Source organism: Squalius cephalus (genome assembly GCF_949319135.1).
Source record: "Squalius cephalus genome assembly, chromosome: 17".
NCBI lineage: Eukaryota > Metazoa > Chordata > Actinopteri > Cypriniformes > Leuciscidae > Squalius > Squalius cephalus.
Window position 1 is genome coordinate 28,282,823 of NC_137138.1, and position 26,572 is coordinate 28,309,394.

The 26,572-nt window shown below is 38.2% G+C and overlaps 1 protein-coding gene across 2 annotated transcripts in view; it reads left to right on the plus strand.

The window, feature by feature from the left end:
* The window catches only part of kif4 (kinesin family member 4), a 154,998-nt gene that overhangs the window by 119,657 nt on the left and 8,769 nt on the right, over positions 1 to 26,572 (plus strand). For both annotated transcript variants that reach the window (XM_079846990.1, XM_079846989.1), the window contains exons 23-25: positions 19,067 to 19,196; positions 24,699 to 24,869; positions 26,334 to 26,438. In XM_079846990.1, the coding sequence (XP_079703116.1) occupies positions 19,067 to 19,196; positions 24,699 to 24,869; positions 26,334 to 26,438 (406 nt within the window). The remainder of the gene's footprint in view (positions 1 to 19,066; positions 19,197 to 24,698; positions 24,870 to 26,333; positions 26,439 to 26,572) is intronic.

Genomic DNA, 26,572 nt, shown 5'->3' on the forward strand with positions numbered 1-26,572 from the left:
TGGACAAAATACAAATAAGCAGAAATCAAAATAAGTTTCAGAAATTAAATCAAAATAAGTTTCAGAAATTAAATCAAAATAAGTTTCAGAAATGTTTGTCTGAATTATTCAAAGGAAATGCAGAAATCAAAATAAGTTTCAGAAATTAAAATCAAAATAAGTTTCAGAAATGTTTTTCTGAATTACTCAAAGGATAAATGCAGAAATCAAAATGGGTTTCAGAAATGCAGCAAGAGGTCGGTGTAAACCAATCAATGGTTTTGTGTGTTTGTGTGAGTATTTTTTAGAATGTCAGAGTGTGTTTTTGTCTGTGAGTGTTTTTGTGTGTGTGTGTGTGTGTGTGTGTGTGTGTGTGTGTGTCTGTGAGAGAGTGTGTGTATTGATCTGGCTAAGTCACAGTCGATGACAGAGTTGAATTGTAAATTTTTGTACTTGATTGAATTGGTCTCACTTCAGATTTATCCATTTTAATTATGTTTCTGTTATTAGTGGTAAGTTGAGAAATCAGGGGCCCTCTGATCTTCCAACTCCCACCAACAATCATAGAGTTTGAAATTTAATGGCAGGTCTGCCTTAGAATTTGTCTTGATTTGTGACTGTAGCCATTCAGTTGTTCATGTGTGTTACATTAGTTAGCAGTTTGTTGTGAATAGCGTATGCTATTCTCTGTGTCTCTGTTAGACCATGATCATGAGATCAGCTCCACCCTGTGTGTGTGAAGCTATCTGGATATGTTAGTGTGAAGATGGCACATCTTCGTCTGATGTGCAGTGTTCAGCCTGGATAGACCATCTACCCCAGGTGATGATGCTGTGAGGGTATAGTGATGGAGGGGTGTGTTCAGTGTTCATGTCTAGGAGATGGGTGGAATCTAATCTATAACAATTGTGTTGCAAATTTCGATCCAGTTCTAAACTGTGAGGCCATATTTATGCAGTAATGTGATAGTGTGACGTGTGAAAATGCCTTTTATAATGTCTTTTCACCCATCTCCCGAGTCTCAGGTTATGTTCGAACAATTCCGCTGTCCTGGATTTGCTCCAGGTGGGCTCCACCATTTTGCAGAAGTAGCCTAAGCCTGAGACAGAAAACAGAGGAGAGCGAACCACAGATAATTCCAATATTTCAAAAACATTAAATTCAGACGTGTGGAATTCTTTTACTTGTTCCATTATCATGTAAGTTGCTATTTTAATTCCAGATGTCACATGAAACCGAGTTTCATTGACCAAGTCTGAATTGTTGCTGTTGTTTCAGTGTGTTGTGACACCTGAAGCTGCTCTTTCAGTTCAGCCTTCAGTCCTTCATTGCTTCCTCTCATTACAGCCAGATCTGTGGGTTGTCTGGTTAGCATTTGCTGTTTATGGTGTCGTTCACACATTTTAGTTAGTGCAAATATTTTTGGACCTGCAAAAAACTGTGGTACTTCTATCTGCTGTTTAGCATTTTACACCCTCCTTGTAAATTTACTTCTCTGATTAGATTACATTTAGTTGTTGCACAATTTGGTTTGCTATTACCTGTGCCACAATTCTAGCCATGTTTTCTAACGGTGAAAAATAAAGGCATACCCTTCCCCTTTTTTTGGCACTGGGTAGCACACAAATGAAAATCTGTTTTAGAAATTCAGTTTTAATCAGTTTTTTTCACACTTCTCCAATTATTGTCCTGCTCCGCGAGTGTAATATAATGTTTATTATAATTCAAGTTATAATATAATTATATTCTCTAACAATACAAGTCAATTATATTGTTTTCGGTCTCTTAAGAGTCTCCGTAACAACTTAACGCACGGTCAAATCTCTGCTTGTTCTCATGTCAATACATTTGAATATGAAAAGGCTTTTGGCTCAGGACTGATAAGATATACGTTGGCTGTTTCTCTTTTCTCTTTGCTAGGTTTCAAATACCTTTTCTCATTTAGTCTTTTTAAATGGCCATTTTAACGTTTGATTCTTCTATTTACTCTTACTTTATATTTTTCCGTTTATAGATAAGAAAACTATATCGCTTTGCAGTCCTTCTCCTAAGGATGCACGACACAAGTGGTCAGTCCCGAAGATCAGAAGCTGAGGCAGTTAGCTAAATAGCTAAGATTTTGCCGTAATTCCCACGTGCAACAATCAAAGATATATTCAATAGCCCCCTTGGATGCCCTTCAGGAACTTAATTCAATCGTTTTCCAAAACTATTAAATTAGAACAGAAGTCATCGGAAGCGTCCAAGCTAGGTTAATCAACCAGCGTAAAGCTGATCCTAGTTGGCCTAACCCATCCTCTCATCCAAGTCGCCCGCACACTTCCTGATATCAGTTATTAGCCATCGCCAATCTCTGACGCAATCTTGTGGTAATATACGAATCCGTTAATCTTATTTGGGAAAAACAAATCTCAGAGTAATTCAGAATAAATTCAAACGTAAGAATCTATGATTTTTGTTCAAAGTTCAGAGTTTCTACGTTCTCTGACGCGTCTCTGGAACGTTGACTATGAAAAGGTTTTTGTTTCAGGATTAATGAGATGCGTTCGCTGTTTCTGATTTTCAAATTCATTGTGAATCACATTATAGTCACCAAATTCAGCACAGACCCACATGTTTAATTCAGTTCACAGGATACATGGCCTAGAATACAACATCTACAACCTTTTACCTAAGTGTTCTAAATACACCCACAGCAAAACAATAGAATACAACATCTATATCACCTTTGCTTAAGTATTTCAAATACACTTACAGTAAAGCAATCCTGTGTTTCAAGAATAAACTTTAAATTAGCCTATGTGCATGTTGTAGCACAAACAACTAAATTGTGTTCTATGTGCACGATGTGTTAAGCACAATTTCAATTTTGAAAATGCAGACAGGTTCAATGAATTTAGATGTAAACTATTAAGCTATTTGCTATTGGGCTGCTACCCGACTAGCAAATGACGCTAATAGCTGAAGGCCTTGAGCGTCCAAAGTTGTTAGGTCAGTAAGAGTTTTAGATGCATTTGAGCTTTGGTTACTTGCTGAGTGCTGGTTCGTGTCATTAGATTGTGATTGTCTGCGTTTTATGAAATAGGGTGGAGGTCTGCCTCTGCCCAGTGACCAACACTTTTCCTCTGTATGGCCTGTTTTGTGACAATAATTACAAAATCTGTTCAGTTTGCCACAGTGTGGCTTTCTGAATTCTCCTGCAGATGGAGGATCTTCATGACATTCTAACACAGCTACCTCACCATGTATTTGTTTCCGTGACTCAGTTCTTGTTGCCCAGCTAACAATACCTTCAAATGTATTTTGTGCTGGAGAAGCACCACACATGAGTGATTGCTGTACACGCGGCCCTGCATTTGTAAGCAGGAATTCAAGGAGAATTACATTGTTGTGGTTAACACCTTCAATTCCAGAATACTCCTCAAAAAGTTCAAACATATTTTCTGCATATATCTCAAATGATTCTTCAGTACTCTGTTTCCGATTGAAAATCAATTCCCATCCAACAGGACTACAACCACGCAGCTCGCAAAGGCATTGTTTTAGTCTATTCAAGATTTCGCTCTCAGGCTCATTTTGATGCATTGACTGCACAATGGTGCCCGTCATCAAAACCTGTGGTATCTTATAGATCAGAACATCTGGAATTGAGCTGATAACAATTTGCCAAATATCTTTTGGCTCGAGTTGAAATGCATGTTTTAGACTAACAATGCGTCTCCACCATGGTTCGAATGGCCCTTTCAAAGGGAATGGTCTGATCTCTGCTTTAAACAAGCTACATTCAGTTACTGTTAAGGGACACCGAATGGTTGACTCTGTGCCGTTTGGGTGCCGTACCACCTTAAGGGCTGAGACAGGCACTCTTTTCATAACTTTATCACATGCTTCATCTGTCTGAAAAGATACAAGATTATTAGAGCAGGCTGCCTCATCTAAGAAGTGTACGTTTTTAGCCCAATCGCTGTTAAGCTTTTTGGGAGACTTGCTTTTAGCATTTAGCTTAGCCTTAAGATCTGCAATGGTGTCTTTGTGATTTTTTACACTTTTCAATCAGGGCTAACAGCTCAGCTAGTAATTTATCTAGCTGTGTTTGGATATCTTGAAACTTTTCCTCAGACTTTTGTGCCTCTGCATTTTTAGAATACACTTCTTCACATTTAGCATCCATAAGTGAAGATAGAAATTAACTCATTTAGCCGTTTATAACTTATGAAGTTTAAAGCCTCAATTATTTCACCATGTTTTGATTTCTTCTGCTTGCTACCCACTGTTTTCCACCAAGTGAAAATTTCATTGTCAATAGCATCCATGTTAAGACCTTTTCTTGTGACGTACAACACAGACGCGCTACGCTTAAATACTACGTGAAAAGACCCGAGGCCCAGAGAGAAGGAAATGAAAAGTGGAATAAAGTCGTTATTTTTTTTTATTTTTGCGCACAAAAAATATTCTCTTCGCTTAAGATCGAGCCACTGGAGTCACTTGGACTATATTAACGATGTCCTTAATACATTTTCTGGGCCAGCAAGTTTCAGTCCCTTAGAATCCTATGGAGGAGTTAGACAACTCTCAGATTTAATCAAAAATATCTTAATTTGTGTTCCGAAGATGAACAAATGTCTTACGGGGTTGGAACAACATGAGGGTGAGTAATTACTGACAGAATTTTCATTTTTGGGTGAACTATACCTTTAAGACTGTAACATTGACTTACCTGTCGAGAAGAAAGCAGGCAACTTCAGGGTCTCTTTTGAAAGCTTTCTCCTGCATTAGCTATCCCCACATTAACCCTTGTTTTTGTAATCTCCGGTCACGTTTCCTTTTACGGTCTATTTTGGACTTTTTCCGACGACGAGGGCTCATTATCCTGTGACTCAGCATATGTATGGACTCCTCCATTATAAATAACCGTGCAGTGCAGCCTTTTAAACTTGCCGCGGCAGTGACAAGCGCCTCTCACTGCTCCGTCCGTGTCTGCTGGTTTCAGTCACGTGACGCGGGCTCTGAACTAAAAACGCGTTGTGGAAACGCGTTGGCCTAGTACTTTATGTCCCTATCTGTTATTATACTTTTTCAACATGGCGGAACTACATGGAAGCCTCCGTGGACCTACCCGTCCCATGTATATAAAGATAATAAATTCTTCGTTTACGAGGATTAGTCTGATCATTGGCAGAGGTATTTGTACACCATTGAGGGCATATTTATGAATAAAAATATTGATTTTAGATAATAAAATACCTAAAAAGCTACACATTGTCCCTTTTAAAACAAGGCAAAAAAAAAATGCTGCGTCAATTGCGTTATTTTTTTTAACGCGTTAAACATCTCAAATTAATCGCAAAGATTAACGCGTTAATTCCCCCAGCCCTACATTAAATGCAAATAAAATTGACGCGTATCTGTGACCCTTTAAAAAAATACAATTTTTTTTTTAATCAAAGGGTTTATTTTAACATGCAAAGTGCAAACAGCAGCATACACAACAGATCAACAACAGAACCTGGATTCAAGGTTATTATAGTTTTGCTTTTTTAAATTAGTAAAAAACAGCTAAATTAATCTGACAACCTGCTGTGAAGCCAGTGTGATTAAATAATGAAGTATCTATGTAGTGTGTGAGTGAGTGTGTGTGTGTGTGAGGGTGTACATGTTTTTCTATCCTGGTGGGGACTTAAACCTGAATGCACACACACTCATGGGGACTCGTGTCATTGTGGGCCTAAATTAAGGTACACAAGCTTATAAATCACACAGAATGAGTTTTTTTTTGAAAATGTAAAAATGCAAAATGTTGTGTGTGATGGGTAGGTTTAGGGGTCGGGTTAGTGTGTGTGTGTGTGATGGGTTGGTTTAGGGGTCGGGTGTGTGTGATGGGTAGGTTTAGGGGTCGGGTTAGTGTGTGTGTGATGGGTAGGTTTAGGGGTCGGGTTAGTGTGTGTGTGTGTGATGGGTAGGTTTAGGGGTGGGGTTAGTGTGTGTGTGTGTGTGATGGGTAGGTTTAGGGGTCAGGTTTAGTGTAAGGAGACAGAATATGCAAAAACCATACGTAATATAAAAACCATTACCAGTCCCTCCAGGATTTCACGATTTTTTTGTGTGATTTTTGCAATCAAAATGACTGATTTTGTGGTGGTAATTTCCAGAAATTTGTGAAAAAATGTGCGATTTTTATTTTTTATAATTAAGACATCACATTTACCATAAAAGTATTATGTCAGATGCACAATAGTCATACATGACACAAATCACAAACAAAATGCATAAAGCTTGTTTATTTTGGTCTAATCAAATTCGCATCAAATTAACTTTTAAAACAACCTATGGGCACAACCAGGAACATCCAAGAAATGATTTAAATAATCAAGTAAACACTCAGTAATGAAATAAGAAAAAAAGGAACAAATAACAAAAAGAAACAAAACAGGACAAATAAATACAAGGATACAGTTACAAACAGTGGATAATTTACGTTTTTTTTTAATTGTGCTGTAGCTATTGTTGTTGCTTGATTAACATTAACAACACTGACAAAAGCAGGTAAATTAGGTTACTGTCACTTTAAGACCTACTACAGTAATGACAAAAGTCCCAATCAGTTATTACTGGTAGTTTTACGTAAATACTCGCCAAGATGAATATTTTGAAGTAATTGTTGCTATGTGTATTTGTTCAAGCGCTATAAAGAGAATTTACGCTGACAGGCGGTGACACGCAGCCAGTCACACACACACGGACACGCACGGCACGCACACACACACACACACATACACACACACTGCAGTCAGGCAGTCACTCGGTCAACACAAAACAATTTACCCCCACTCTCGTGCATGCTCTCGTGCAATATATCAGGATATTGCTTAGCCCGGTCCTTGGTGCTTATGTGAGAGGGCAGGTGAGACAAATTTTCTTTCGCCATGTTTCTGACAGACCGCTCACAGACATCACGCGTGCGCAACATCTGTATCCACGTAAAATGCATTGAAACTTTAAACTAGAGATATTTTGTGAGGTCTTTTTCATTTTTGTGATTATTTTGCGGTTAAATTAGGAATTATGCAGGATCGCAAAAAAAATGCGACAATTTGTTGATTTTGCGTTGTATTCAGCGATCGCGGAATCGCGAAAAACTGGAAGGACTGCATTACGTCTAAGAAGAGTCCCAACAAAGATAGTGGACTAGAGAGAGAGAGAGAGAGAGAGAGAGAGAGTGTGTGTGTGTGTGTGTGTATGCGCGATTGTGTGTGTGTGCGTGTTTGTCTGTTTGCGTATGCGCGCTTGTGTGTTTGTCTGTTTGTGTGTGCGCGCTTGTGTGTGTGCGTTTGTATGTTTGTGTATGCGCGCTTGTGTGTGTGTGTGTGTGTGTGTGTGTGTGTGTTTGTCTGTTATGTATGCGCGTGCGTGTGTGTGCGTGTGTGTGTCTCCACATGGATAATAATATTATTAGCTGGAAATCTTTTGTAAAAACAAAGATAACCAGGGTTCGAAATGACTTAGGACTCTTGGGGGGGTCCCCTAAAATTTAATTATTAAATTATTAAAAATTCTGAAGACTACCTTGCTACTATGGAAGCTTGTTTCCGCCACAAAATAAAAAAATAAAAAGATAATTGCGACTTTTTATCTCACAATTGCGAGTTTACATCTCGCAATTCTGACTTTATTTCTCATAATTGCGAGATATAAAGTCAGAATTCTGAGATATAAAGTCAGAATTGCGTGAAATAAAGTCAGAATTCTGAGATATAAAGTCAGAACTGCGAGATATAAAGTCGCAATTGCGTGTTATAAAGTCAGAATTCTGACTTTTTTTCTCAGAATTCTGACTTTATATCACAGAATTCTGATTTTATATCACGCAATTGCGAGTTTATATCTCGCAATTCTGACATCTTTTCTCAGAATTGTGAGATATAAAGTCCAATTCTAAGGGGGGAAAAAAAGACGGATTTTTTTTTTTTTTTACCTTAGAATAGTTTAGTTTATATCTCACAATTCTGACTTTATAACACGCAATTGCGACTTTATATCATGCAATTCTGACTTTATATCTCGCAATTGCGTGATATAAAGTCAGAATTCAGAGATATAAAGTCAGAATTCTGAGATATAAAGTCAGAATTCTGAGATATAAAGTCAGAATTCTGAGATATAAAGTCAGAATTCTGAGATATAAAGTCAGAATTCTGAGATATAAAGTCAGAATTCTGAGATATAAAGTCAGAATTGCGTGATATAAAGTCAGAATTGCGTGATATAAAGTCGCAATTGCGAGAAAAAAAGTCAGAATTCTGATTTTTATTTCACGCAATTCTGACTTTATATCTCGCAATTCTGAGAAATAAAGTCAGAATTGCGAGATGTAAACTCGCAATTGTGAGATAAAAAGTCGCAATTATCTTTTTATTTTTTTATTTTGTGGCGGAAACAAGCTTCCATATGCTACACTATATACTGTAGGCAAAATTATATGGACCAATGTTGAAGGTGGGATAATGGTCTTGGGATGTCAGAAGTTATGTGTTATAAAGTCAGAATTGCGTGAAATAAAGTCGAAATTGCGTCTTATAGGCTAAAGTCAGAATTCTGACTTTTTTTCTCGCAATTGCGACTTTATATCTCGCAATTCTGACATCTTTTCTCAGAATTGTGAGATATAAAGTCCAATTCTAAGGGAAAAAATACGGACTTTTTTTATTTTATTTTTTACCTCAGCATAGTTTATATCTCGCAATTCTGACTTTATATCATGCAATTCTGACTTTATATCTCCAAATTGCGTATTATAAAGTCAGAATTACGAGATATAAACATGCAATTCTGAGAAAAAAAGTCAGAATTTCAAGTTCCTCGCAATTGCGAGTTTATATCTCATCATTTTGACTTTATAACACGCAATTTTGACTTAATAACACACAACTGCGACTTTATATCACGCAATTCTGACTTTATAACCTGCAATTGCGACTTTATATCACGTTATTCTGACTTTATAACCTGCAATTGCGACTTTATATCACGTAATTCTGAGATAAAAAGTCAGAATTGTGAGATTAAAAAGTCGCAATTAACGTTACCTTTTTATATTTTTCACTCTGTGGCGGAAACAAGCTTCCATAGTCTACTGTTAGCTGGCAGATCATTTGGCTTCATAAACATACAGCTAGCAAGAAACATTGACAAACGTCCTCTTCTAATCACACTGGGTATAATGCAACTTTTGATATAGGAACTCGAACTCCTAATATTTTACTATAAGCAATTATGGAGATATAAACATAATCGAAGCACTTACAAGATTTTCATTCAGGATTTCACTCTTTGTGAGGTTTCGTTTTGCCGCGTTCAGCTACAGCATGTATCTGCGGGAGCACCACAACAACAATCTGTGACGCTGTGACGGAACTCACTCGGCTAATAGCTGCCCTGATTGCTGCCTCGCGCTAGGAAATAAAATAATTACTGTTATAAATATAAAACGTCACTAAAGACCTATAATTTTCACAATCATTTTTTAATGTTAAAATATATTTGTCGGGGACCCCCCAAAATCCAAAAATAAATTCTTATGGGGGGTCCCTAATGACTTATGGAGGGTCCGGGACCCCCCCAGACCCCCCTCATTTCGAACCCTGAAGATAACAACAGCACCTTTCAGCCTGTCATCCTTCATGAAAGCATGACATCTCAAACATACAGTAGCCTACATTAAAGGAATTTTTGTTTTGTGCTTGACGGACCTGTTTTGCTGTTGCACCCGCATCTCGCAAATGAAAGGACGTTCTAAAAACGCTCAAGTTAAAAGAAGTTCAACTTGCATCTCATTACCTTGAGTTATTATTTCCCATTCCACTGCCACAGACGCGTTATGAACAGCCGCTTAGGACTAGCGATGAGTTCGCTGGTCCTTCATTGAGCGCGTCACAGGACAGCGGTTAATCGCCTCAGCAACTTCGCGCGTGTGAAGCGCCATATACAGGCATTTCCCTAAACAGCCACAGGTCAGCTTTTCCACCAAAGTAAAGAGCTTATTAAATACGAAAACGAGTATTTATTTGTGTTAATTATTATTTTATTTCAGTTAGTTTTTCAGTAACAGTTGTTAGTTTCGTTTAGTTTTAGTTTTTCATTTATTATGAATTTTTAATTTTATTTCAGTTTACGAAAATGTTTTTTGACCAATAGTTTTAGTCTCAGTTTCAGTTTTCGTTTACGAAAATAACCTTGCCTGGATTCAGTTTAAATTTTCACGCACCTGCAGCATTTCTGACAGTGAGAGAAAAACAGAATAAAATAATACAAATAAAAAACAAAATAGGCCTACACTAAATATATTTTTTAAACTTAATTAACAAATTATGATGACAAAGAAAACACTGAATCCGTTTGAACGAAGCTTTCAAAAACCGGCAATTTTTTTTCCGTTAGACTAAGATTTTTCGTTAAATAAAAATAGCAGCCCTACCTCAACACCTTTTTATTGTATGAATTTTTATTTTAAAAAAAAGCAACATATCAACGTGATGTGGGGTCAGTCTGGAGCCAGCCTGTTGACAGTTAGATCCGCGGCAGAAAACACCCTCTCCGATGGGACAGATAATTTACAGGTAACTTCGTCGCCCTTTCTGTTAAAATGATCGCACACAGTGCTTCTTTTCGCTTGCTTCATTTTGCTTGCCTTGCTCGGAAAAAAATGTCTGCAGGCACGTGTCACGTGTGTGGTTGCGCGTCGATGCGCTCCATGAGTTAATAAATATAAGCTATATAGTATTTTATTTTTAAACCATGCAGCAAACACACAAAAAAAAAGAAGCTTAAAAAAACGTTTTAAACCGTTTAACTGATAGTATTAATCGGTCAATTTTTACTTTTGGTTAACGGTTAAACGGTCAATATGAGCATCCCTAGTGCGAGCCATTATGAGATAAGGTAACTAGGGGCGGAGTGACAATAGAGCACATGGAATGACAACACACACACCATGTGTCAGCCATGTGGTCCAGACAAGCAAAGGACACAACACAAACAAACCCTGAGCTGATCAGACTGGCACCCTGACACCTTCTGCTTGAATTAGGATAGATTTGAATGCATCACACCAGCATTTTGTGGGAGAAGTTGTTGAAGCTGGCCATAAGAGTTTGCGCAGAGGACTTGTCTGGATGGCCTCCGCTAAGGAAATCTGTGCCGAGGGCTGTCTAGTTGACGAGGTGTTCGCAGTGGATCTTTCTCTTGGGATTGTCTAGTTGTCGTGGTCATCGCTGTCATTCATGGCTGTGTTGTGGTTTTCTCTGTGTTGCAGGCCCAAGATCTGGTCTGGATACCAGACCTGGTTTACTAAAGTAACCTCGGGGCAGGGGCGGCCTTAAGCATCTGGGGGCCCGTTTCAATAACTAATATGGGGCCCTACCCACATAAAACATAAACATAATAGAGCAGAAAAAGCAAGGATTCCTGTTGGTTTGCATCAATGGTATATTATTTTATTACGTGCACTTGCTTCATGAACAGGCAGCTCAACATTTAAATAATCCAACCTTATTTGATTAAAACTATATATACAGCGTTTTACGTTGGAATAAGCCTTGCCCTTTCACACAGGGCAACTTCACTGCTTAATTGATTTGCGTAGTATATTTTCAGTATATTGTCTGAGCTGACTTAAAAAAAAAACAGCTCAAACATCCCCTCAATTTGAATTATTACGGAGCCCGGGAAGTCAAACTATGGGAGAAAAAAAAAAAAAATCTGTTGCGACGGTTTTGCAATCCGGGTGTATTCACGTATTAATAAACCGTACCCACGAGTTTCTAATCCGCACTCCGTGCCTTCAGTTTTTGCAAAAAAAAATTGCATTGGCATTGGCAATTGCTTTATTTTTATAGGCTATAACCTAACCTTTTACAGGTTTGGATAAAATAGGCCTAATTTTTTTGCATAATTTGTGCTTAAAAATAAAGCGTTCATAAATTATTTTATGATAAAAATATTACTGTCTTAAGTGAACTCATTTATAGTTATAAATAGAGCCCGACCGATATGGATTTTTGGGCGCCGATACCGATTAAAAAAAGCCAGATACCGATATATCGGCCGATATTATTTGTGTATATTATAATACAGTAGCAATATTATTTATGTGTATTATAGTACAGTAAGTTTGTACACACTTTCCAATTGGTGTGTACAAACTTTTGATGGGTACTGTATATAGAATACACAGTATAAACAGAATAAATATATAAACGTTTTGCAATGATCACTCAAATGTGGTGATCAAACACTTGTGTGGCAAAGATATGTAATGGAGGCAGGGTGAATGATAGAATGAGAATTTGAGCTGTAACCAAACTAGTTTGCATTGCATTTTATATTATATTATATTCTAAATACTGTTGCATAATCTTCACTAACGACTTTGTCTTTTAATTTAGTCACGTTATTTAAAACATAACTTGTATCAATAAATATATCAAAAGTGTCACTGACAAAACCTTATCTTCTATTTTTAATCTTAATTTCTCTAATATCTCCCAGTGGAGGAAGAACTCAGATCTTTTTAGTAAAGTAAAATGAATAATATCATTATGAAAACGTTTATAATTACATATGTACAGTAGTTTTATACTATTTTAAATAAGTAGTAAGCAAAATGTACTAAACGTGAAACTAGGCTACTCTTAATGCAAAATGGCCCTATAAAGTGTTATAATTATATAAATTATTGGAATATTGCTTGATGTTGTAACGTAGCAGAATGAGCTTTAACACTGTGTCTACACCGGACGCGGACGTTATTTTTTGCCACTTTTGCCAGTTCTTTGTGACAGCTTTTAGGTGCTTTATTGGCAGCGCCATCCTAACATAAATCACCGCACGCCAGAGCATGTGAGCGGAGTGGAGCGGGAGCGAGCGGGGAGCGCGAGCGGGCGGATCTTGGACAGAGCGCAGAGCGGCAATTTCAAAAGGACGGAGCGTCGCATTTCCCGCTCCAATTTCGCTCCGCTCACACCACGAGTCTGAAGCATGCTCAATCAAGCCTGACCCTGAATCCATTTGTCTTGCACAGTCATCAACAGTAGACTATTTTCAGGCAAAACTCGGCTCAATAATCGAGTTCAAAAAGTACTTCAAAAAGTAAAATGAGAATTCATATACAGGTGTAGGCCTAGTCTATCAATATAAGTCGCTCCGGAGTAGGCTATAAGGCTCATCAGTCAAAAAATGCGCCATGAAGAAGAAAAAACATATATAGGCCTAGCCTCGCACTGGACTATAAGTCGCATTTATTTAGAAATGTATACAAAAAAAAAAACAATGTTATGAACGGGACAGTTCTCCGTTACGGACGTGAGCGCTCTGAAAGCAGCACTAAAACTGCTTTAAAACTTTTACTGAGACCTCAAACAGAAAGCACAAAGCCTGTCTTTAAATTTAATTTCGTTTTGTATTAATTGTATCTTAATTTTAATCAATATTTCATCAACCAATTGTCTGGATTTAATAAGAAGTAAATATATTAGAAAATGGATAACCACGATACGAAGACGCCGGCGTGAACCTGGAGTTTGTCTCATGAATGAACCGAAACTCAGCGTATAGCCTACTTGCCTCACACACCTGAGACATATATATAAACAGGGTCCCCGCGGATCCTTAAGTCTTAAAACGTCTTAAATAAAATATACGTTTTTTAAGGTCTTAAAATGTATTAAATTTCACAAATTTTTGAAGAGTGGCATTAAATTTCATCTGGGCGGCATTAAATTTCATCTGGCGGAGTTTCTCCTTTTGTCGGGAGAAACTACCGGTATTTTCCATTTCACCAGCGCACGTCCCTGTCTAAAGACAGTAAAAAGTAGCGTGTGCCTATTGCACAGGCATCACACACCATTTAGGGGGCAGTACGTGTTTTCCGTAGGCCTGTCATAGAAATAGACGAAGAAGTGTAGTGGCAGACGCGAGCTAAGATAGGGAAGTGCAAATTTAATGATAACTGGCTCGATGATGAGAAATATAGCGGCTGGTTACAAAAAAACGACGGTATACGAAGTGCGGTGGGCTGCAAAGCCCTTGACGCGCATATGAAAGGGGGGAAGCACAAGCGCGACAGTCAGGCAACAACTGTCCCCATTCAGCTGTTTGCCTACATCGAGATTTTTAATCCAAAGAGTCAAGGATAGTCTATCTACATACGTGACTTTCACGTTTCCATGGTAATCAGTCACTCGTGCATCACGCCCAAATGCACGCAACTGCGCGGCCGCGCCGAATAATTTTCATAGAGGTCGCAATGAGTTCAAAACGGCAAAAAAAACTCTTCACTCCTTATTCACGAAAAAGTCAAGCACTACAAGTAAGTTGTCATCTATAATTCATGTGGTATTCGAATTGTGTTGCACAATGCGGATAACTCAGCCTATTTCTCTTGTTGAATAATTAAGTTTTGTTGTAAATTTAAAATATTCACTAACTGTTTTTATTCATAATATCTTTTATTTTCACAGATATATTATCGAAGCCCTTCAAATTAGAATAAACATGGTGATTGTTAATGCTGAATTTGTATTTTCATGCATTAACAGCCACTATCTGCTTGTCCACTGTCTGCTTGTTTGTTGTCTACAAACTAAGTTCTCTTGAAAAAGCCTAACTAGAAAGTTTGAAGTAGTTTTAAAAGGTTTGCAATTGGAAAGTTTTAGTAAGACTCTGCTAGGCTATTAAGGAAATGTAATTTTGCCAAAATAACTTTATTTTAAGTAAATGTTATTTTTAAATCAGCTTAATTCAGTGTGATTTTACCATATTATCATGCTTAACACTGATCATTTGAATAATTGTAATGCGATGATCAGATGCAGACATCTAAATCAGAAAATATAACGTTAGGTTTGGGCGGTTGGCCGGTGGATTATTTATTTTTAACAGTGGATTCGAGTGACTCAAAGTGCACCAGATTAATGAATTTATCTTTAAAATGTACAAAATTTTCTTTTTATTAGCTTAGTTAGCTTTATTAACTAGTAAAATACATGATCAGGATTTTACCATAAGTATATAAAGTATAAGTATACTTTTTTTATAGCCTATAAAGTATACGGTATACTGAACATCTGCATTTCTTTCTTTCTGTTGTATTGCTTTAAAAATAAATAGCATTTTAAGCCAATTAAGGAAAAACCTGTCAACAAGTCTGAAAAAAGAATTGGTAGTTATTCTGTCCCCCTCACTTTTGAAATGATGGCTAGGCTACGGCCCTGAGGCTAACATTACAGCCGCGTTGGTGTCTTTGGGGCACCATTTTACATTCTCCCCAACTAATACACTGAAGGCTGAAATGCTGTGGGTTTTGCACACGGTTAGCCGACATCACTCCTATACATCCAACGAAGACATGAGCACTTCAGGGCAATGTTCCCTGAGGAATGTGCAAAAACATTTAGTTGTGGCAGGGACAAAACCTCTTCTCTTACTCGATTTGGACTTGTTCAGTACATAAAAAGGGGACTTCTGTCAAGTGTGAATCAAGGCAGCTTCGTTGTCATGTTTGACGAAAGCATGAATTGGACCACCAAAGGCTATTAAGACTATTTGCACTGTTGCTCAAATACAAATGTGCTTTGTTAACCTGAACACCCTAGAGTGTCATTTTTATATATATTTTTTCCGTGGTAATGGTCTTAATTTTTATTCTTGAAGGTCTTAAAAAGGTCTTAAAAGTCATTAAATTTGTTGATCAAAAATGTGCAGATACCCTGATAAAGCTTGAAATGTCTACTTTTAAACGGAACAATTCAAAACGAAAGGAAACAGACTGCTCTCCCGTATGAAATGTGCATTTCTCTCAGGCGCGTTCACTACTGCGAAGATCACGAGTCAGCATTTCCAGCCGACAGACATACATTTTTTTTTTAAATGTCTCCTGCTATATTTTACATATTCATAATCATTAATTTTGCCGTTCGTTGTGACAGCTTTTAGGTGCTTTATTGGCAGCGCCACCCTTACATGTTACATGAACGCATCAGCACTGAAAACATAGAGATTTTTTTTCTTTTGGGGGCATTTTGTTTGTGTTCAGACTTTCTCATTTGCCTGCGCGATGTTAGAGGACACTGTTAATAAAGTTGCGAGGCCTACACATTGGATTCACGTTTATTATTATAGGCTATTTAAAAAAATACCCAGTTTTTATGCCAGTCGTATCATTTTATTTTGTTGTATTTATCCGCCACACACCTTGAAGGCCGGTTGTCTGATATTAAACCAGTCCGTGGCGCAAAAAAGGTTGGGGACCGCTACGAGTGATATAGGCTACATGTAGATTTTTGTTCCTTTTTTGGCGGTTTGAGTGGAGCGCGAAGCAAACTGCGTTGAGCGCTGAGCGAAAATGAGCAGAGCAGCCTGATGTAGCTTTGAGCGGGGGAGCAGTGGGGTGAACAGTTCAGTGAGCAATGAGCGGAGATTCTCACCGCTCCACTCCGCTCATATGCTCTAATATCAAATATCAGTCATAATACAGGTTAGACAATAATACTAAAGTGCTAAGATTATTTTATTTTTTATTTTTTTAGTGCTAAGATTATCACAAATAAACACAAGATTTTGATGCACGTCATTCAACTGAGAATCACTTTAAGCATGCAGACGCAGTTAAAACAATTTTATGTAGGCTATTCCACCATACACAATAAGATTCGTTAACAACGTACCTCCTGGTGTTCTTCTAAAATGAAGGCAAGCCACAAATCCGTGAGTACAGTCAAAGTCCTTTTAGGCTTTGTCTCTGGTACAGTTTACAAACCCGTGGGAACGGACTGCAAAAGCGTGGGCACGGTTTATGAATTTGTGGGTATATCTTTAGTTTCAGCACCACTGGCATATGTACGTTTCATTTCCTATTCAAATTATTTTCCTGCTCAAAAAAACGTTTTAACCTTAAGGCAAAAAAGGCAAAGTAAAACACATAAACTACCGGTCTTTATTTACTTCAGATCACCGTTCGCGGGGGCGGTAAACGTCGCCATGGTAACCGCGGCGCGACTCGAGTTCGACCAATCAGAGACGTCAGTGTTTTGCTTAGAATTGTGGGTAGTGTAGTATTTCTCCAGAAGATCGCAAATAACAAGGTTGATTTTTATACCTTGTGGCTTTTATAGGAGCAGAAACATTCGTTTCACTACCTCGTAGCTCGTGGTCAATTTACCTTGGATGGTTTAGACATTATGGCTGAAAATCAATATCCTACGGAGAAAATGAATGGGATTTTGCTGGTCTGTTGGGGGCCCCCCTTGGAGGGCGGGGCCTGTTTCAATTGAAACGGGTGAAACATAGGTAAGGCTGCCTCTGCCTCGGGGTCAGGGTGAGACAGAGAGACTAATATAATGCATTCTCTGTCAGTGACGAGGGTTTCACATGTGAAAAATGCAGGGAAATAGGCTGAAATATATGTATGAAAAACCTTTAGGGCATATCTCCAATGTGTTGTTTATTTCAACAGATTCTAGCTAGATACCAAACAATACTGTTAAGGGGTTGGGGTCTATTGGTAAAGAGAAAAATGACAGAAAAGCACCTATATTGCAAAAAGGGTCTTTAAGGTCTAATGCTAAACATAAATGAGACCAAATCCTTAATGAATGTTTAACTATAGACATCTTAAAGGAGCATTGCGTAAGTTCTGAAATTTCTAACCGTTACTGACCAGTGGCCGTTAGAGAAACTGCAGCCAGTCTCATGCTCGTTCTCGGTGCGCACGCTCGTTTTTTTTTTTAACTTAAGTTAAGAGGAGTTTCCGTGGGTGTCTGGATTGTGCTGGAGGCTGGTCGCTTCTTTCCATACACAGAGTCCATTTGAAAACACTACCGATTGCCGCTGCTTACTAATAATGGCTGCCGTGCCGTACGGATGTAAGCCCAAGTAGACGAGAACGCGCATGACGTCACATTTTGTGAATTTTCGCGCCGATTCGGGCCCGACTCCTCCACACACAATTGAGCCTGCAGGCTGATAAAGGCAACCGTGGTGGACAGTCAAGGTGTCATTCTTTTTATTACATCATGATTGGCTCATACATGTACAAATGAAAACTCTATCTTAAAGATTTTAAGTAAAAACCTACACATAGCCCCTTTAAGGGGAAATAGTACAAATAGTAAGAATAGTAAATTTGCTTGAGTTCAAGAGTCAGCTTCCAATAGTACCCACTGGGACTGAGATTTTTGCAAATCCTGCTGCACCCAAAATAACAGATTCCTAATGTTTGCTGCCCAATAATAGGTTTGAATATTTGGTAGAGCCAGGCCACCCAAACACTTTGGTTTCATAAGATGTCTTTAATTCATTCGTTTTGATATTCCGCTGCAAGACCGTAAAGGATTTTGGAATAAATATAGGAAGGCACTGGAAAATATATAAAAATTTAGGAAGTACATTAATTTTGATGAGATTCACCATTTCTATCAAAGAAAGAGGGAAACATTTCCAGGACACGAAGAGAGACTTAACATGATTATAGAGGACTGATGTTGTCTTTGAATGGGTCAGAGAATTTACGGGTCAACTGAATCCAGAGGTATTTAAAACTATTACTGACAACCTTGAATTGAAAATATGAATATGAATTCTGAAGGGAAGATGTTCAATGGGAACAGTTCACTTTTACAGAAATTTAGTTTGTATCCATTCCTGAGAGACTACTAAAGATATCTAGAATAGAAAAAATTGAGTAACTGAAATAAGAGGGTTAGACAAAAAGAGATCATCTGCATATAAAGAAACCTTATGCGCTATACCGGCACGGGTGATACCACAGACCTGTGCACTGGACCGTAGGGTAATTGCAAGGGGTTTAAAATAACAGTGTGAAAACGGTGACAACCTTGTCTTGTGCCCTGTTGTAGTTTGAAATGCTCTGAAAGGACATGATTAGTACGTACAGAAGCTTTAGGAGCCGCGTATAAAATTAATTGATATGAGTTTATTTTTAATAATGTTTTTTTTACATCTCAAAAAGATGCAGTTTTAACGGATGTGTAAACTTTTAAACCCACTGTGTATATCTTTCTTTAAACTCTTTCAGGAGTGCTCAGATAGCTGACCTGCAGCAGAAGGTTCTGGATGCGGATAATGAGGGGCGAATGAAACAGCGCTGGGATTCTATCACAACCATCGTAGAGGCCAAGAGCGCCCTGAAGGTCCTCATGGCTGAGGTGAAGGCAACATTTTTTCACATTTGAGGATTTTTTTGGTCCAAGCACTGAAGCTGCTGGGTTTGCACTAGGACTGTGAATCTTTAGGTAGACATCGATTTGATTCACGATTTATAGGTTTTGGATTCAAGAATGATTTTGCAAATTCAGAACGCTTTGATTCGAGGCGATTCACAATGCAATTCGATTAACGATTCGATTCTGCATTAAGTGTATTCATAAGATTATTTAAATGAGGATCAAACTACAGGAGTCTTCGAATCAAACTACAGGAGTCTTCGGCCAATTTATCCCCAATCAAGACCTCTCAACAATCTAAGGAAAATCTTGTCCAGGTCATTGGTTTGTTCGCCGCAGGTTATCTGGGAATGTGAGGCATTTTCAGATGAAATCTTAAATCAATAAAATGTTATATTGCAGTGTTTCCCACAGGATTTTGTGAAACTATGGGGGTATGGTTGTTAGGCCCTCTAGGCGGGTCGGGGCATGCTCCCCTTTAGAAAACTTTATATATTTTGAAGGCATCAATCAGTTTTGTATATTTTAAGGAACTTTGTATATTTCTTTTGAGGAACGTTTGTTTATCTTGCTTGCATTGCATTGTTTTGCTCACGGCCCATCCGAACATTCCATGCTCATCGGAAAAGCAAAATTTGCTCAAATAATGCGCCGACATCATGACACGTCTATGTAGTAGTATACTTGTTTCTGTTTGTAATAGACCTACTGTGCTGTTGCATGGTATAGCCGTGCTGGGCAATGCTGGAAAAATTAAACTACCCCCTCGTTCACTGATTCGCTCTCCGCTGCTCTGATAATAATAGCGTAGGACTACATATTTTTTTATAATTGGTCAATGTTAAAAACATATGAGGCCAAGGCACTCAAGAATGTAGAAAATATATAAAAAGCCTTTTATTCATGGCTATAACATTTTAAAATTTCTCACATAGCCAGACAAAGATTTAATTTAGGCTTTTATTCACATTTAAATATTGATTAGCAAACATAAACAGAAGCTCAACCAAACCTGCTTGAGTCACGAGAACTAACCTCATTGGTTCTCACACATCAAGCAAACATACTTGCGCTTCCGTTTACCACAACTGATGCGAGTTGATGAATGTTTATATGTGAATAAAAGCCTAAGTTCAATCTGTTCATCATATAAAGTCATCTTGTCTCTTCAAAAAATTGACTAAACCACTCAATTCATATGGATTAGTTTTATGATTTCTTTAACTTTTTGAAGCGTCAAAGTGGTAGTTGTGTAGCTATCACTGGAGGGAGAGTAAGCGCTCAGATTTCATCAAAAATGTGAAAGTCTAATAAAGAGGCCCGAGATTAAAACTATCTGTAAAATGCAAAATGATTTAATCTGCTTCATCCTCATCTGCACTTCAAATATGTAGGCTATATGTTTTATTTTTTTTACTTATTTATTTAGCTCACATCTTATAGCTAGAATGCATATTGCTTGTCTGTTGGGATCACGAAAAACACTGATTTGACAGGCTAAATCAACTGCACCCTGTACTTGCTCTCCACGCCACTCTTGCTATTTACAGACTGCAATCTTTTGTCAGTTTGTTTGTTCTATTAGTGTAAATCGCCTTCGCCAGCAAGACAGGATATTTGCACTTAGTTTATTTTAAATTAAACTGAAAGTACATTTAATTAGGTACTTTAAATTTAATGTAATGCTGTATGCATTGGTTTTAGATTATGGGCTCTTCTGTCTTGCCCGACCACTGTCTTTAAAGGGCACCTATTATGCCCCTTTTCACAAGATGTGAAATAAGTCTCTGATATCCCTAGAGTGTGTGTATGAAGTTTTAGCTCAAAATACCCAACAGATAATTTTTTACAGCATGTTTAAATTGTAATTTTTTTGGTGTATTTTGTCATTAGTGTGTATCCCTTTAAATGCAAATAAGCTGCTGCCGGCAGGCCATAGGGCGGAGCCTCGCGCTCATAGCCAGGACAATCTCATCTGATAGTATCAAAACAGAAACTTTCATTAGGTGTTCATTTAGACCCGGAGTCGAGTCGGACAATAATGCCCACGGAGCCAGAGAATATACGCTGTATGGAGGTATAGTTTAATTACGGATATAACTTATTTGTCATCTGCTTTTATCCACTATTAATACAAGCCAGCTGTAGCGGACCCCGCCCGAATGATGACCAAAATATACTGATGAGTTCAATGAAGTTTATTGTACACCACACAAAAGATGAAGCGTCAGTTTTACTCCAGAGAATCACTGTAAGAGCTGAATAAACATAGTGTGCATTAAAGTCTTATCCATAAACTCTCTCTCTTTCCCTTTCATTATCATGGAACATACACAGCGAAGTACACAAAACACTCGTTACAACTAACAAATATACACATCTTTTCAGTGGGTGCTTAATAAACTGGTAAACGTTATATCTGTAAAAGACTCGATGAGCTGTCATAAAGTGCGCGCTCACTTCATTTCTGCCGTGATCAGTCACGTTAGGCCTGTCGCTCTGGAGCCTGTAAGCTTGATCACGAACAGTTGGTACTGATCCATCCTCGAATAACATGAATTCATGAGTAAATGAAGTAAATGAGTAAATGAAGACTGCTGTGTTCATTCTTACATCCAACAACAAAACACCTCAATCGCTTAGGAGACATTCTTGTCTACAGCTGCTCCAGCGTCGAAACACTGGTGGACTGTGTCCAGCTCACTCAGGGCGGGTCTATGCTCAAACTGCAGTGTCAATCAACAGTGGTGGGTGGGGCCTGTGCAAAGTGACGTCACATTGCCCCGAATCTGAGAACGGCTTGTTCTGAGACAGTGCTTATGAATTATGAAGATTTTAAAAAAGCACTGGGTGGATTTTTATCATTATAGGGTGGTTGTGTACACACACTGCCAACACACATTTATGTTCAAACACCATGTAAAAGTGAATTTTGCATAATAGGTGCCCTTTAAGTTTTTCATATTCTATGGAGTAGACCAAAGGGCCACCAAAGTTTCAAAGAATCACAAATTGTGGCACCAACATCCTTAACCCCTAGAATGATGGCCCAACAAGCCAATGCTGGTTCTCTTCCACTGCCATTACAACTCAAAAATATTTGAACCAATAATGACTATGAATGAAGATTTCCTAAGTGAAATCAGAGAAGAAAGAGCACGATACAAAACTACAGCTAGCAGACACTCAAGGCCAAACAGCAGAGGTGCCCTGCTAAGAGGCTGAGCACAACACACTGATTGTGGGTGACTATTACCAGACATGTAGGTGGCTAAGTAGGGCTGGGTACAGAGTTCGATACTTTTTAGGTACCGACCGAATTGCCTCGATACTATCGAGTATCGAAAAATGACTTGTTTTTCGGTACCAGATTTCGATACCTAAGGGGTTAACTCGTCAACGTCAGTGCTCAAACAAATACATATGAAATGCACAACGACACGCCTAAAGTCGCTCACGCACATACACGCAAACTCTACACACACGAGACGCGCGGAACTCTCTGCGCACATAGCCTACTCATATGAGATGCGCACGCGGACACAAACTGTCCACGCACATTCTCATATGAGACGCGAGCACACACACACAAACTCGCGCACATACTCAATGAGACGCGAGCACACACACTCACAATACCCTAAAGATGTGGAAAAGTCGATCAAAAGTGTGGCTACATTTCTCCAGGCTCGATGCCAACAGCGCGCGATGCAGTATTTGCGGTAAAATAATTGCTGCAAAGACCTGTACCGCGACAGATATGATGAAGCCCTTGACAGTGCACGGAGTAAACATAAGAGCAGAAAGTTGCTCCGTCTTTGACTGGTAAATGAAGAGATACCTTGTTGATCACTCTGACAGTGCTTATATTGCAATTTACTGAATGTACAATGTCGTTCAAAAATGTGTTGGTCAGAATTTTTTTCATTAAGGATGCATTAAAGTGATCAAAAATGACCTTAAAACATTTGTAATGTTACAAAAGATTTTTGTTTCAAATAAATGCTGTTCTTTTGAAATTTTTATTCATCAAAGAATCATGAAAAAATGTATCATAGTTTCCAAAAACTGTTTTCATGTTTCTGAAGGATCATATGACACTGAAGTAATGATTTTGAAAATTCAGCTTTGACAACACAGGAAAAAATTACATTTTGAAATATATTCAAATAAGATTTTAAATTGTAATACTATTCCACAATATTGCAAGTTTTACTGTATTTTTGATCAAACAAATTCAGCTTTGGTGAGCATGAGCTCTTTATAAAAAAATATTTTGTTCCTTATGTATATGTATAAGGAATATTATGTTCCTTTGTGCTTTTTTTTGTTCCTTTGTGCACTGGCTAAGGAGCATGAGTCAAACTGAAAAAATAAAACCAAAGTTTTTCTGAGGTAATATGTTATGTAATCTTGTTAAAATGGATTTCATAAAATTGGTATCGAAAAAAGTATCGTTCAGGAACCGGTATCGAAATCAAGGTATCGGTATTGGTATCGACATTTTTTGAACGATACCCAGCCCTATGGCTAAGCTACCACTATGTGCTGCCTACCCAGAACAACATTTTGGATTTAAATAAGTAACTTCACAACACACTGACAAACCATCAATCTAGCTTTTCAAAACACTTTTAATTAGGTGGTAGTAGACCAGTTTCAGTCCGTGGAACATGTTCTCTCTGGTGCTAAATCTAAATACATGGCTTTTGCAACACTCCAATCTTTTCTGGGGTGTCAAAGGATTCTACAAATCCAATGCCCTCCACCTTAACAGACGTGGTGCCAGAGTTCTTATGGACAACTTCCATTTTTCCCTCCAGCACACACCTGCACCATGTGTCATTGTTCAACAATAACTGCCTGCTAACACCTGTCAGCGATATCCTGGACGACAAGTTAGATACAGTTCAGCCACAACTTCCTCTGCTCAGGGATACAGCTCAGGCTGAGCCTCACACACTCAGTCTAGATGATCATGCAGACATTAACTTCATTTACTGTAAACCTTACTTCCCTGAGACGCTGAAAGTGCTTGGTCATGAGCTGCTCACTGACGTGGGAATTTTCAATACGAATACAACCTACTAAATCTGACTTCTTCACTATGGACAAATTAAACAATTTCCGGTTAATATAATAAAAGTGCTGCGCTTAGCTGCTTATTTATGCCTAACAACTTCATGCCTAACAACACTCCTTAGCAGTTTTAAAATCACTGTAAACCACCGATTCTTGGGGATTCTTACTGCTTCATTAATTCAGTTGCAGCCTTTTTCAATTTGATAAAGACGATTTGATTAGTTCGATTGACAACTTTGCCAAAGCAATGGTGCAAAACTCAATGTTAGTGATCTTTTGTTATGAGAAATGTAAGTAGGTTTAGAAGTCAGTATATTGAATGTTTTTCTTTTCTTTCTTTTTTTTTTGTTCAGTTTATTATAATAATCAGTTGTTTAACTCATTTCCTTGCTCCTGTTTCAGGTTGTAGTCTCCAAGACCACCTGTGCCAAGCTGGAGAGTGAGCTGAAGCAGGAAAAGGCCAACCTGCTGGATATGCAGAAGATCTTGTGTGATGAACGCAAGCTTATGTCTGCCATGGACATGGAGCACCAGAGTCACCTGGTAGAAATGGAGCAGAGACACCAGGAGAAGGTCTGCTTTCATAGAAGCTCCTCATAGATGTTTAGCTGCTATTTTTATAGTAATAAAGGCAAATAATTAGTTGAATTAGTTCCATTTTATTTTCCATTTAGTTTTGACATTTAATAGCAAGTAGGTTTTTCTGCTAAAGTTTAATTATTATTTTTACACTACTAAGTTTTATATTTTTCATAAAGTTTAATTGTCAATTTGTAATTTTAATTGTTTTATACTTGTGAATTATTTTTATGCTGCAGAACCATTTAAAATGTGATTATTATGGTGACCAGTTACAATATCTAAAGTATACACTTTCCCTTAAAGGGGTGGTTCAGAATTTTGGACATCGGACCTCATTTTCAAGTGAAGCCTGGTTGTTATTCATCAGTGGAGACAGTTTTCAAAAAAATTCATCCAGTCCTTACTTTTGAATAGTTCACCGGTTCACGTTAGCCTGCCAATAAAAACAGTTTTACCCACTCCACAGTACACCAAAAGCAAATAAATTATAACGGCAGACTACCGATGTAAATGTCTGTTGAGAGAATATTGTTAGAATTCAAACTACACTTGCATCACATTGCAATAGTTAGACTTTGTTACCTGTATTTATTAGCACAGTATACAGCAGCGGCGGAGTGATATTAAGTTACCTAGGCAACCGAGAGAGCCGGTCCATATGACAATCACGCAAGTGTATTTACCTGCCGCTGACACTCATCACAACAGAAGCAGTAATATTATACAACAAGACATAGGACTATGGCCACGTTGGAAGCCATGGCAATGTTTCAGACTTTGAAGACGAGGAATGCATGTTATTCAACGAACCGTACATGTATGAGCCGGAATACACAGACGAAGAACTAATCGAGATGGATGCTAAAAGGGCAGAAAGAGAAAGAATGTCTGTAGAGACAACAGCAGCTGGAGATGCCGTATTATTTCGTTTATTTGTACAATTGCGAAATGCACACCTAATCACCATGTTGACAGCTAGCTAGACGTCCCGACTGTAGTGCGCTTCTGTTCTGTGTTTACTTTCCGGCGCTGTACTACTAACCGGAGCAAAGTAAAATTCCGCCGCTGCTGAGAAACTAGTTCTTCACTTCCTGTAAATGTAATGCAAACATTGAGATGCAAGTGTAGTTTGAATTCTAACATTATTCTCTCAACAGACATTTACATCGGTAGACTTGCGTTGTAATTTATTTGCTTTTGGTGTACTGTGGAGTGGGTAAAACTGTTTTTAATGGCAGGCTAACGTGAACCGTTGACCTAGCCTAGCACCGGTGAACTATCCAAAAGTAAGGACTGGATGAATTTTCTTGAAAACTGTCTCCACTGATGAATAACAACCAGGCTCACTTGAAAATGAGGTCCGATGTCCAAAATTCTGAACAACCCCTTTAAGTACATACAGAGTGTTGCTGATATATTGGCCTTTCACTTATTCCTTGTGTCTGATGTGTCCAGGTGCTGTATCTCCTCGGTCAGCTCCAGAGTAAGCCTGTGGCACAGGAGAAGCGGGAGGAGGTGTCCAAACGGGAGCAGGAGCTGATGCAGCGTCTAAAGTTTCAGGTGTGAATGTCTACAACTCTCCATACATTCCATGTATTCTCTTGTAGATGTCAACCAATATTGTTTTTTATTTGTATTTTTTGCTGATGGATATCTTAGAGAGCAGGGTGATCAATATAAAGCCGGTATACATC